The sequence below is a fragment of the Oxyura jamaicensis genome, chromosome 8 (assembly GCF_011077185.1).
Source record: "Oxyura jamaicensis isolate SHBP4307 breed ruddy duck chromosome 8, BPBGC_Ojam_1.0, whole genome shotgun sequence".
Classification (NCBI taxonomy): domain Eukaryota; kingdom Metazoa; phylum Chordata; class Aves; order Anseriformes; family Anatidae; genus Oxyura; species Oxyura jamaicensis.
Genome location: NC_048900.1, coordinates 11,916,989 through 11,930,521, shown reverse-complemented (window position 1 = coordinate 11,930,521; position 13,533 = coordinate 11,916,989). Strand labels below are relative to the sequence as shown.

At 63.0% G+C, this 13,533-nt stretch overlaps 1 protein-coding gene across 2 annotated transcripts; it reads left to right on the top strand.

The window, feature by feature from the left end:
* The first annotated feature begins 1,561 nt into the window (after positions 1-1,561).
* Positions 1,562-12,145, top strand: BRINP2 (BMP/retinoic acid inducible neural specific 2). Of its 2 annotated transcripts, none has more exons than XM_035333006.1 (8): positions 1,562-1,714; positions 5,737-6,069; positions 7,581-7,771; positions 7,903-8,090; positions 8,428-8,533; positions 8,864-9,100; positions 9,669-9,891; positions 10,180-12,145. In XM_035333006.1, the coding sequence occupies exons 2-8, from the start codon at positions 5,804-5,806 to the stop codon at positions 11,294-11,296; spliced, it is 2,328 nt and encodes a 775-aa protein (XP_035188897.1). In that variant the 5' UTR covers positions 1,562-1,714; positions 5,737-5,803; the 3' UTR covers positions 11,297-12,145. The 2 variants fall into 2 exon arrangements, with proteins under 2 accessions (XP_035188897.1, XP_035188896.1); XM_035333005.1 differs by having other exon boundaries at positions 5,737-6,084.
* Positions 12,146-13,533: the final 1,388 nt, after the last annotated feature.

The window sequence follows — 13,533 nt, the reverse complement described above, 5'->3', positions numbered from 1 at the left end:
GCACGGCGCCTCCCCGTGCGGCACGGCTCGGCACGGCACGGCTCGGCACGGCACGGCTCGGCACGGCACGGCTCGGCACGGCACGGCTCGGCACGGCACGGCACGGCTCGGCACGGCACGGCACGGCTCGGCACGGCACGGCTCGGTTCGGCACGGCACGGTTCGGTTCGGCACGGCTCGGCACGGCACGGCACGGCTCGGCTCGCCGGAAATTAAATCCCCCCCCCGCCCCGTTCTCAATCTCAGCCTCGTTGAATGGGGAGGGTGCTTCGGAGTTGGGAAAGGATGGGGAGGGAGTGGGGGGGACACTGCACACAGACAGCGCGGTACCGAGCTGCCGCCGGCACCGATGGGGAAACGTAAGGGAAGGTAAAGGGGGGTAAGGGAAGTGTGGAGGAAATGCAAGGGGGGGAAATAAAATATAAGGAAAAAATAGGGGAAAATGTAAGGGAAAATGTAAGATAATATAGGGGGAAATATGGGAAAACGAAAGGGAAAATACGGGATAATATAAGGAAAAATTATGGGGAAAATATGGGAAAATGAAAGGGGAAATACGCAATCATATAAGGAAAAGATATGGGAAAAGTAGGGGAAAATATGAGGAAAACATAAGGAAAAATATAAAGAAATAATAAGGAAAAATACAAAGACAATATAAAGGCTATATAATGGAAGATAAGGGGAAAAAAGTCAGTAAAAGTATAGTAAAAACCCACAGCAGTGTTTTGTAAGATGGGGCCTGGCCTTCTCTTTGGGGGCAGAAGGCCCCTGGCAGGCTCTCCGCTCAGCAGGGCCCAGAAACTGACCCCAAAGCCCTGCTCCGACCAGCGAGAGGCCGAGGGGACCCCCAGGGTCCCTGCTTGGGGGGGGCAGCCGCTGCCCGGGAGCATCCCCCTGCCGTGAGAGGAAAATAACGCGTGGGAAGGGGCACGAGCAGAGGGACAGGTCGTGGGTAAAGACACAAGTGGAGGAATTGGCCGTGGGAAAGGACACGAGCAGAAGAACTGGCCATGAAAAGTGACACGAGTGGAGGGATAGACCATGGGAAAGGGCACAAGCAGAGAAAATGACCGTGGGAAAGGACACGAGGGGAGGAACTGGCTGTGGGAAATGACACGAGGGAGCCCCGCACACCTGGCCCACTCCCCCCAAACACCTCCAGCCTCATCCCCAAACTGAGCTCTGCAATACCCGGGCGTGGGACCCAGGAGGAGCAGGGCTGCATGGGGGGCCCTTTCCTGGGGGAAATCCTTTTTTTTGGGGGGAAACCCTCCCCTTTTGGGGGACCCCCTCCCTTTTCAGGGGACACGCAGCCAGCGGGCTGGAGGCGGGGGGATTCCGCTTGTTGGGGCTCCCCCCAGGCAGAACCGGCCCCGCGCTCTCCCCGCCGCAGCCGCCCGGAGCGCCCCGCGCACCCCACGCGTGTCCGCGCCCCCCGCGCCCCCACGAGGCGAGCGGCCGCGGGAGCACCAATGGGAGGGCCCGGGGAGGCAGGCGGCGCCGCTGATTGGCTGCCGCCCGTGCATATATCAGGGGGCGGCCGAGGGCGAGCGTGGAGGCGGCGGCGGCGGCCGCGGAGCGCGGCGGGACCCGGGTGGCCGCTGCCCGCCGGGGGGCTCCGCGCCATGGGGCGGCGGGGCCGGGCCCGGGGGGGCTGACACGGAGCAGGAGGGGACGGGGCAGGACGGGACGGAGAACCCCGGAGCCTGGGGTAAGCCCTCGGGACCGCGGAGCATCTCCGGGGGGCGGCCGGAGCTCAGGATGGGGATGATGTCGCGATTATCGGGATGCTGGGGCAGGGCGGTGGGGTGCCCCCCGCTACCCGTGTCTCCCTCCCCCCCCCCCCTCGCATCCCGCGGGCAGCCCGCTAGGGATGCGCTGCCGCCGCACGGTGACCTTGTCCCGGGGGGGAACGAGCCCCTGCGGCCGGGTTTGTCCCGGGATGGAGCGCGGAGCTGCCCTCGGGGGGGCTGGGGGGCACCGGGGGGCTGCGAGCCGCGCCGGGGTCGGGAGAGCCCCGGGACGGCAGCAGCGGGGAAGGTGCCCTCTAAAATGCCCAAACGCGTCCCCACCCCGCCGGGCATGCACCGATCAACAGCTGGCCCCTGGGAGCTGCGGGGGGCGAGGGGGGGCTCCCGGCCCCGCTGCCGCCGCACGGTCCCCGGGGCGAGGGCGAGAAGGTGCAGGATGCCAGTGTGGGGACGGGAGCGGGGGCTCGGTTCTCCCCCTGCTCCCCCGGTCTTTAATTTCGGGAGGAACCCAAACTCTGAGAGCTCTGCCTCCCCTTTTCCCCGCGCTTCACCCCCCCCCCCCCCCCCCCCCCCCCCCCCCAGCTCTGCGGTGGGCACGGGCTGGGGGTGCTGATGTGCCCCCAAACCCCCCTCGGTGGTCCCGGGGCCGGGCCGGGCGCTGCGGGACCTGCCGGCAGGTGTCAGTGTCCCCCCTCCGTCTGCAGCCGGGAGTGTCGGTGCCGAGGAACCCCTGCGCTCTCCCCAGGCTAGGTTTTGGGGGGATCCAGGGGCGTTTTTGCTCCCCGGGAGCAGCGGGCTGAGCCCAGCAGGAGGGCAGGGCTGGGGGGAGCTGGGGTGGCCCCGCTGACACCCCGCATCTCATCCCAGCACCAGCCCCGTGTTCCCTGGGCTGCTGCCGTGCCTCGTTGCCTGCCGTGACACTCCGGTGCCACGCTGGTGACACCTCAGCAGGGAGCGGGGTGGTTGGCAGCGGGCCTCGCCTCGCACCGGTGCCCACCCTGACAGCGGGGAGGGGGGCGCGGGGATGCCTGGGGCTGGGAGCTCGGCCTGAGGCTGGAGGAGCCGCCGCTGTGCTGGGGGGAGCCGTGTTCGTCGCTCTGCTCAGAGGGCTCCTACCTGCGGGCATGAAAGTCTCCAGCGAGTGAAGCCAGAGGGCACGGCACATGGCACTGGTGCGGCGTGGGGCGCCCAGCTGCCACCTCCCTCCACCGCAGCCCAGGCTTCATCTCATTTGATGGCTTATGCAAATCCTGAGCTTCCCGAGTCCGGGGATTTTCTGACATTTTCCTTTGCTCTCACCTCAAAGTTCCTCGCTCTAAGGCAAGCTAATAAAAGGAGCCCAATTCATAGAGTGTCTCAGGTTTTTTAACCAGCCTGCTGGGCTGGGAGGAGGCAAGGCGGTGACTTACCGAAGTCCCTTTGCGATAGCAAAGAGCAGGGATGGGCTCAGAGCCACGGCTGGGATCTCTAACACCGCCGCTCAGGCGAGGACAGCAGGCTGGGAGGTGGCTGTCCCCGTGCTCGGGAGCTGCGGGCCCACTGCCAGGGCCCTGCCGTGCCCACTTTGCTGCCCATTACCACGCCGCCGCCGGTGCCTGGCTCGCACCCGTCCTTCCCCTGGCAGATCGATGCGGCCCTGGCGCTTCCTCAGGACGCGATGCAGACGTGGGTGGGAAGAGGCAGGGCTGGATCCTGTGTGGCCCTGGATGGGCACAGAGCTGGGCTAGTGGCTCAGCTTGCATTGGCACACGCAGCCAAGTCAGCCCACTCCAGGCACTGAACTGCACTTAGCCTCTGCCCAGCCTCTTTTAAGCGGCCTTAATTTGATAAACCGTCCCCGCATTTAATAGGAAGGTGACTCGGTTTGGGATGCCTTCCCACTAAAAACCGTCCCTGCGGAGCTCAGTGCTCCCCCATCGCTGCTTCATGGCCAGCCCTGTCCCAGGGGTGCCGGGGCACCCGCACTAGGGCTGCTCATGGGGTGCTCGATGCGCCCTGAGCCAGCCCAGCCTCTCCCCCGTGCACGCCTCGTGCGGCGTGTACGTGGCCGGATCAGTGTCTGCAGCGTGAAAGGGCAGAAATCAATGTTAATGTCCCTGACAATTAGCTAATGTCTTAATTATCGAACTCCGCTTGATTAGCGGTGGAGCGCGTGGCTCCAGAGCCGCTTCGCCACCGGCATCGAGGCGAGCGGGACGCAGCCCGGGGCAGCAGGGTGCTGCTGCTGGCACCGGGGCTCCTGCGGCTCAGCCCCGCTGCTCGTGGGCACCTGAGGGGTAGGAGGGAGCCTCGAGAGGTGGGAATTGACAGCAAGTTACTTCTGAGATGCAGCTCGTGACAACCGGTGGTGTGGGGGCCAGGCGTGGGACATCCCCAACGGGCCCCCGGGCTTTCGGCTGCAGGCCCCGCGCGCCCGGGGGGGGGGGCGGCTGCAAGGAGACCAGGCAAAGCTGGACAGGAAGCAGGCTGTGGTCCTGGGCGGGTCTGCCAAGAATATTTGCATTGGCCTGCCTCTTCCTTCACTTTAAGGTTTTTATAGAAAAAGGGGAAGGGAAAAAAAATAATTAGCAAGCTGGAAGTTTTCCAGCTTTTGTGATGCAAACCCTAAATCAAAAAAAAAAAAAAAAAAAAAAAAAGGGCAGTCAGATGCTTCTCATCAGATCTCCATTCTTTTGGATCAAGGATAAGTGATTAGGAAGTTATTTCCAGCTCCAGTAGTGAGGTCAAGGGGGTCACTTGCTACCGAAGAGCTTTGCTGTCCCCTGCTTCTGCAGATCCCCATTTGTACGTCCGTACTGGTTTCACTCAACCCACCACCAACACAGGCAAATAAATCCACCTGGTAACGGTGGTGCGGGATAGCCACCCTGGTGGCTTCCCACCCGGCCTGGCCTGTCACACTGCTGTCAGCAGCGATGCTCACGTGCCCAGCACACCCCGGTGCGCACGCCTCCACCCGCGGTATCGCCGCCGGGCTGCATGCAGGCGGTGCCCCGGCACCCCCGCGAGCCCCTCTGCTTCGTTCACAAGTGCCAGGGATCCAGCTGAGAGCACGTCATTGGCACGCACCCTTAAGGGTTTAAAAATAGAAGAGGTGGGGAAAAAAAATAATAGTAATAATATGTGTTCAGTCCCGGTGATTCATCTGCCACAGTCCTCTTCGGGAGAGCGTGGGGCTGGCGAGTGTTTGGTGGTTCCTGCTATGGGGAATAAAAGCACGATGGCCGTGGGGTCCCCAAAACCTCGTCCCATCTCGGAGCTAGGCTGCTGCTGGGGGCTTCTCCTAGGTTTTAACTCACAGCAGAGCCTGGGGATGGAGCACAAAGCTGCCAGGCAGGCAGGGTAAGCCCCGGATCTGGCTGTCTGAAGTCTGGAGCATTTGCTGGCCTCCACAGATAAGCCCGGGTGCCCTCCCTGCATCCATCCCCGGCTCAGGAGTGGGCAGCGGCTCTCCCCGCCCTGGCCCAGTTCCATATTTTTACACCCGGCATTTACATCGGCTAATGAAGAACAAGTCGGTTCTGACGTTCCTGCGCTGACTTTGAACTCGGCTCTGTTTGAAGCGGGTTTTCAGGCAGCCAGCCCTCGCGGCACGAGGCAGAACACCTCTCCCTGCCCCAGCCTGGCCAGCTGGGAGCCTCGCGGCTCCAGCAAGCACACGGCAAATCTGGGCTCTGACCCCAGGCTGCTGCTCCCATGTTCAAGATGCTCAGATGCTACCACCAGAAGGGTCTCAGCTCACGATAAATGCTGGTTGGCCTCAAGACACTGATGTGGTCAGCCCAGGCAGCTGCAGAGTAGATGAGAAGCTTGTGCAGCCATCCACCCATCCCAGATGACCTGCACATCCTTGTGGGGCATCCCCCAGATGCTCCATGCCCCATGTCACTGGGGGGGGGGGGGATTGTCCCCACCTGGCCAGCAGGACCAGCATGATGTTGCCCCATCCTCACAATCCATCCCCTGCGTGGTGCCGTTGCAGGGCAGGGCCCGTCCCTGAGGAGCGCGGCGGGGCGAGAGAATGAAGAAGCCGGCCGGGCGGCAGCAGCATGGGGCGGCAGGACCTGCGGCGCGCTGACGGGCCCCCGCCGATGCTCCCGTGGCCACTGGCCCTGCTGGCCCTGAGCGCGTGCTGCCGCTGCGGGGCGGGCGGCGTGGTGCCCGAGCAGCATGCTGCCGGCGCCGCGTCCCCTTCGTCCCCATCCTCGCCTGGCCGAGCACCCCTCGACTGGCTCCTCACCGACCGGGGTCCCTTCTACCGAGCCCAGGAGTACGTGGACTTCACGGAGCGCTACCGGCAGGGTTTCACCACCAGGTACAGGATCTACAGGTGAGAGGCAGCGCCAAGGGCGGTGGGGTCGTGGGGAGGGGGATTGATCCCCGTGGGTGCTCCAGGCTCCGGGTCTCCCCCCAGCAAGGGAGCAGCCTGTCCCCACCCCACGCACGTTTGGCTGCGGAGCCTGGCGGGGTCTTTTCAGCCCATCCCCACCATGTGCTGGGCTGGCCAGGATGTGGCCCCAGGCAGGTGTTTCCCCAAACCAGCCGCAGTTTGCAGTGCAGGGTGAGGTGCAAGCATGCAGCTAGGATGCTACAGGAGCTGGGGGTCCTCGCAAAGCCCCCTGCAGCCCAGGAGGTGTTTGTGGCACCAGAGCAAGCCCTGCTGCATCCTACCTGGAGACCTGACGTCAGTGCAGGGACGGCTGCGTTGTTATGAAGCCCGGCACCCCCAGGGAGCTCATTTCCCCCTGTCCCCTTCCCTGCACGCTGCCATCCTCCGGGGATGCTGCTGGTGACGGAGGTGGGACAGGAAGGAGCATCCGCTGGGACAGCAGCCGGCTTGCACTGAGGAGGAGGAGGAGGAGGAAGATAACCTGCAGGCAGCCTCACTTCGCCCATGGGATGGGACCAAGGGGGACCCGGTGCAGTGCTGGTGGCCTCCATCCCCACATGTCCCATTGCACCCGGGAGAGGGAGCATCACCCCCCTCACCCCAGCATCATGCTTTTTGAGCCCAAAAGTCACCATGGGAGGCAGGCCAGCGCCTGCCGAGCTCCTCGGCTGCTTCGTGCCCATCTTTCCTCCCTCCTCCTCCTCCTCTTTCTCTCCCAATCAGCTCTAATTAAACTGTTGGAGAGACACCGCCTGGTTTTAATTAGAGCAAAACGCTGAAGATAAGGCTGAAGCTGGCCGCTGGGTGTTGACAGGGCCGCTGGCTGAGGCAGCAGCAGGCTGGCACAGCCCGTGATGCTGGGGACTCCCGGTGGGCACAGAGATGTCACCCAGCAGCAGCCCATCTGCCCTCCTCCTTCCCCGCTGCCATCCCACCAAGCTTTGGGTCTGCTCAAGGGGCACGGTCAACCCCCTGCCCCTACAAGAGCCCGCTGGTGGAGGGGAAAGGCCAGATCCTGCCCTGCTCCAAGCAACCCAAGCTTTCACTGGGGACGAGCAGCAGTGTCCCACGTCCTGCCATCACCGTGCTTGCTGCCCCCAGCATCCTCACCCCATCCACTGCCTTGTCCCAGCACCTCCAGCTTCACAGAGAGCACTGCCGTTATCCAGAGACACCAGACCTTGGGTTTCCACCCGGATCCCTGGGGATGAGGACAGAGGCTGGATGAGGCCGGCAGGATGAGGCCTGGCCCAGCAGGCTGGCGCAGGCAGCGGAGTGGTGACAATTTCCCAGCTGAGGGGACACCAATGTCACGTGCACAGCTCCGATGCCTCCCACCAACGGCTCGCGGAGGGATGGAGCCTTGCACCCGGACATCCCTCTCCCCACCCACCTCCGCGGCTCTCACCGCCGCTCTCCTCACCTTGCTCCCGCAGGGAGTTCGCCCGCTGGAAGGTGAACAACCTGGCCCTGGAGAGGAAGGACTTCTTCAGCTTGCCACTGCCCCTTGCCCCCGAATTCATCCGCAACATCCGCCTGCTGGGGCGCAGGCCCAGCCTGCAGCAGGTCACCGACAGCATCATCAAGAAGTACGGCACGCACTTCTTGCTCGCCGCCACGCTGGGAGGTGAGCTGGGAGGGGAGCTGCCCGCTCCGGCAGCCGCCCCCGAGCACGGGGAAGGGGAACGGGAGGGCAGCGAGCACCGGCGGGGTCGGGGGAAGCCCGGCAGCCCCCCGGAGCATGGCGCGTCCCCGCAGGAGAGGAGTCGCTGACCATTTTTGTGGACAAGCGCAAGCTAAGCCGCAGGGCAGAGCCGGCGGGGGCCGGGAACAGCTCGGCGGTGTCGCTGGAGACGCTGCACCAGCTGGCGGCCTCCTACTTCATCGACCGGGAGAGCACGCTGCGCCGGCTGCACCACATCCAGATCGCCACCGCCGCCATCAAGGTGGGCGAGGGCGCGAGGGAGGGGACGGCGGGCGGGGGGACGGCAGCGAGGCGGGGGCAGCACGAGCCCTGGCCAAGTCTGGCACATCCACGTTATTTATGGGAAATCGGGTGCGCTAATGAAGGCGCATTTTTCAGCGGTCCGGAGGCCGGGCTGCCGGCTGTCAACAAGGCAATTAGCAGGCAATTATTTCTCCTCTCCGAGCTGCTGCCGCAGCGCCTTGAGAGCTAAGGCACGGCCAGGGGCTGTCCGCAGCCCCCTCCGTGCACGGTGCCGTGCAGCAGCACGCAGCCCCGGCCCCCTGCCCCGTCCCTTAGCCCCCGCGGGTCCCACCTAGGTGACAGAGACGCGGACGGGGCCACTCGGCTGCAGCAACTACGACAACCTGGACTCGGTGAGCTCGGTGCTGGTGCAGAGCCCGGAGAACAAGGTGCAGCTGCAAGGTAGGGCCCTTGCCGCGGGGACGGCGCGAGTGCCACCGAGGGGTGCTGGCGGGCAGGCAGGGGGGCGGGCAGGGTGCTGGATCAGGTTGCTGCTTTAAGGAAAAAAAAAAAAAAAAAAAAACACTAAAAATAAATCAAAGCTGGCCAGGAAGGGGCCGCTGCTCCTCTGCCAAGAGGAGCCATGATCGATGGAGAGCCCAGACAAGTGGCTCCACTCTGAATGGATGTGGGCACCCAGGGATGGCGCAGGAGGGACATGGGTTGGGATGGGGTCCAGGCTGGGCGTGCCAGGTGCCCTGACCCCCCTCGGGGGCTCCCTCCTGCCCGCAGGGCTGCAGACAGTGCTCCCCCCGCACCTGCGGGAGCGTTTCGTGGCGGCTGCCCTGAGCTACATCGCCTGCGGCTCGGCCGGGGAGCTGCTGTGCCGCCGGAGCGACTGCCGCTGCCAGTGCCAGCCCGCCTTCCCCCACTGCAACTGCCCCGAGGCCGACGTGCAGGCGCTGGAAGGCAGCCTGGCCCAGCTCCAGCACGCCTGGGAGAGCCATCACGGCCAGTTCGAGGAGTCAGGTGAGGGCAGGGGAAAGCTCCCCAGGGGCTGGGACCCAGACCCCCAAGCAGCTCCATGCCCGGAGCCCTCTGGCTGGCCCCAGTCCTGCATCTGGGGAGCCCCCGTGGGTGCATCTGGGGAGCCCCCGTGGGTGCTCAGGATGGGCAGGGGGTGCTACAGGGGCACCAGAGGGTCCATGTTTGGCACGTAGGATGGGTCTTGCCATGAAGAATGAGGAGCCTGCAGGCATTTTTTAATGGGAAGTGACAACCTCTGGTGCCACAAGGACAGGGTCCAGTCACACCAGCCCCCCGAGAGCCAGCCCGGAGTGCTGCAGGGCAGTGGGGGCAGCGCTGCGTGGTGGGCCACCACTGTCCCAGCAACCCTCAGAGCTTGGGGAAGGGAGCGCATGGAAGGATAAGACCTTCCCTCACACCTTGTGGAGACCCATCCCCACCAACATTTAGGCAGGAGGGGTCCCTGGAGGAAGGACCCTGGCTGGAGGGAGGTTGGCTCCTGCTTTACCTTCGCTTTCTTCTCTCACTGCTCACCCCCCTGGGCTTGCTGACTCGGTCTCTCTTCTCACAGAGGAGTTCCAGGCCCTGGTGAAGAGGCTCCCAGGGGACCGTTTCCTCAACAGGACGGCCATCTCCCACTTCTGGGCCATGGACCTGGACGTCCAGCACCGCTACCAGCAGCTGGGCACCAGCCTGAAGCTGCTCTCCAGGAAAACCCACCGCATCATCCGCAGGCTCTTCAACCTCAGCAAACGCTGCCACCGGCAGCCTCGCTTCAAACTGCCCAAGGAGAGGTAGGCTGCCACGGTCCTTGTCCCCCGTGGAGACACCATGGAGCTCCGAGTGGGGCTCAGCGCCGTGGCTGGGACCAAAGGAGCTCCCACCTTGCTGGGGGGAAGCCTGGGGGTGGGCGGGCAGCAGAGGCAGCTTCGCCACCTGGGGACGTGGTCCTCGGAGGTTGGGTTCAAGGTGGAAAACCAGGCTTGATTCAGCTGTGTTGCCCCCAGAAAGCGAACAGAAGGCAGGTGGCCCTTCAGAGCCCCCCCCTAAGCACCTGTCCTCCCCCGGCCCTTCTCCACTAGGTCGCTTCCTTACTGGTGGAGCCGCGCGCAGTCGCTCCTCTACTGCAGCGAGACCGCCGTGCCTGGGACCTTCCTGGAGGAAAGCCACAGCTGCACGTGCCCCTCGGAGCAGCCCTCCTGCCAGGGGCCCATTCCGTGTGCCTTGGGCGAGGGGCCAGCCTGCGCCAGCTGCGCCGAGGACAACAGCACCCGCTGCGGGGCTTGCAACCAGGGCTACGTGCTGGCCCAGGGCTCGTGCCGCCCCGAGGTGGCTGACTCGCTGGAGCACTACCTGGGGCTGGAGACAGACCTGCAGGACTTGGAGCTCAAGTACCTCCTGCAGAAGCGGGACAGCCGCATCGAGGTGCACTCCATCTTCATCAGCAACGACATGCGCCTGGGCAGCTGGTTCGACCCCTCCTGGAGGAAGCGCATGCTCCTGACCCTGAAGAGCAACAAGTATAAGCCCGGGCTGGTGCACATCATGCTGGCCCTCTCCCTGCAGATCTGCCTCACCAAGAACAGCACGCTGGAGCCCGTCATGGCCATCTACGTCAACCCCTTCGGGGGGAGCCACTCGGAGAGCTGGTTCATGCCCGTCAATGAGGGCAGCTTCCCAGACTGGGAAAGGACTAACGTGGATGCCTCTGCCCAGTGCCAAAACTGGACGCTCACCTTGGGCAACAAGTGGAAGACCTTCTTTGAGACGGTCCACGTCTACCTGCGGAGCCGCATCAAGTCTCTGGACGACACCTCCAACGAGACGATCTACTACGAGCCCTTGGAGATGGCCGACCCCTCCAAAAACCTGGGGTACATGAAAATCAACAGCCTGCAGGTCTTCGGCTACAGCCTGCCCTTCGAGCCGGACGCCATACGTGACCTGATCCTGCAGCTGGACTACCCCTACACGCAGGGCTCCCAGGACTCGGCCATGCTGCAGCTGGTGGAGATCAGGGACCGGGTGAACAGGCTGTCGCCCCCCGGCAAAACCCGCCTCGACCTCTTCACCTGCCTGCTGCGCCACCGGCTCAAGCTGGCCAACAACGAGGTGGCCAGGATCCAGTCCTCCCTGCGGGCCTTCAGCGCCAAGCTGCCCAACACGGTGGAGCAGGAGACGGGCAAGCTGTGCAGCTAACGGCCAGGGCTGCTCAGACGGCAGAGCAACGGGGACAGGAGAGAGGAAAAACACCCCCAACAGATTAAATCAAGGCCTTACCTTAGTGCCAAGCGCGTGCTTCCACGGTACACCCAGCCACCGGCCGAAGGGACGCAGGGCTCAAGCGGAGGAAGGCAGCAGGGCCTTGGGTGCAGGATGACTCTGGTGGGATCCCAGCATGGGGACATTGCTTCTGCTCGAGCACACCACTCTGGTGGCCAAGGGGATGTGCTGCTGGCTGGGGGACACAGCTCAGCTGGAGGCAGCTGCTGGCCCCACCACAGCAAACCCTCCAAGACCCCAACCCGGTGCACACCATTGGTTCCTGTAGCAACAATCTCCATGCTGCCCCAGCTTCGTAGGCTTTTTAAAATGTCTTTCAGCCGATGCTCTCACATCCCAGCCGTCCTACGGCCGTGTCCTCGCACGTGGCACAGGGGGAACCAAGATGTGATGGGCAGAGCCGAGGCACCACCACCCCGTACGCAGGCAGGGACCTGGCGTCTGCCCTGCGGACACTGCTGTTGTGGACACCGGCAGCGACCTCTGGGACGCTTCTCCTTACAGCAAAACAAGAGCAAGAGAAGGAAAGAGAAAGAAAAAAAAAAATGTTTTATTTATGTATTTATTTATTTGGTTGGTTTGGGAGGGAGTTTTTTAAGCCTATTTATCTGGGGAGGGTTATTTCTTGTCGGTGGCTCCAGCCAAGGGACATCTTAGTAAAATGTATCTGTTTAATATATTTTTTAAAAAAATGCCTTTTTTTGAGCAAAAGAGCAACCAAAAACAACTGAGGAAAAAAAAAAAAAAAAAAAAAAAAAAAAAAAATAATGTTATCTCTGGCCCTGGCTTCTCCATTGCCGTGCTGCAGGGGGGTGGCGAGGTGACCCCCGTGCTGTGTCCCCCGTGTTTCTCTGTGCCCTGGGGCAGAGGCTGTGAGCTCAGCCCATGCTGGCTGGCCATCTGCCTCCCCCCAAGGGCTTTGTTAGCTGCTGGGGTGTGCCAGGGGCTCCGAGGTGGCCCGTTTCGACTGTCAGATGTGCTCACTGTGGCACGTAGCACCTCCTCGGGCACACCAGACGCGGCCCTTAGGAGCCTCGCGTGGTGTCCCGGAGATGTGGTGTGGAAGGAGACGGGCACTGGCTGACCTCAGGCACCTTTTCTGGGCACTCAGTCACATAGATGATGGTCAGCGCTGTGCCAGGGCTCCCTTACCTGGGCTGTGTAGGGAGGTTGCTCCATACCTGTGGTGTGCTCATTGCCCTCCTCATTCGTTGTCCCTTAGAAGGGGCACGAAACCAGGTGCAGCCCATCCTGGGCACCCCAAAGCTGCCTCAGCTCCCCATCAGCTAAACCCAGTGCAGGCATCAAGGGCATTGCTGCATCCCACACCACAGGGTCTTCAAAAGACATCACCACCAGCCCCACGGAGGTAAGCCAGGAGTGGGAAAGCCCCATTCCTACCCTGCTTCCTCCCCCGGGGCTGAAGAAGAGCAGCAGCCCCATTGCTCGGGGCAATCTTTACAACTCTGCCAAATCCTCCATGGCTGCCAAAACTCGTCTGCGTGACTGCTAGAAGAGCCACAGCAACCTGAATTCATCTCTCCTGCTGCTCCCCCTCTCCTCCATCCTTGGGCGATACAGATAAAGAGATAAGCAGGAGGAAAATAAAAGCGGAGTAGATAAACTGTATTCCCTGTCTGATCCATCAATCCATCAGGCAGCCTATTGTGTTTACAGCATCCCTCAAGCTGTCACCTGGACTTCTGCTCTCTGTACAGCTGCCTTCCTTTGCCTATGTCTCCCGGTCCTAAGAAGAGAAAAGTCAAGCAATGAAACGCAGAGGGAGGAAAGGGGGAGTCAAAGCCATCGTCTCGGCGAGGGTCAGGGCAGTTCCCCAGGGACATCTGCCCCCAAGGGGAGGGAGAGGCAGCCCTGGGTGTGCTAGGGAGGGACAGGACAGGTCACAGCCGAGCAGCAAGGCAGTGACCTGGGGGGATGAGGTGGTAGCAGCACCCCCTGCCCGAGCAGGTGGCACCAGGGAACGTGCTTGGAGCATGGGGAGAAACCAGGCTGCCCCTCGAGGAGCCGTCCTCCCTCATCACCCTTCTCCTAACGTGGGCTGGGTGCGTGGCAGAGATGCCCCTGAGCACGTATGGGATCTCCACGTACGCACCCAACCAGCAAAGCAGACCACGGGATGAAATCCCTACGGA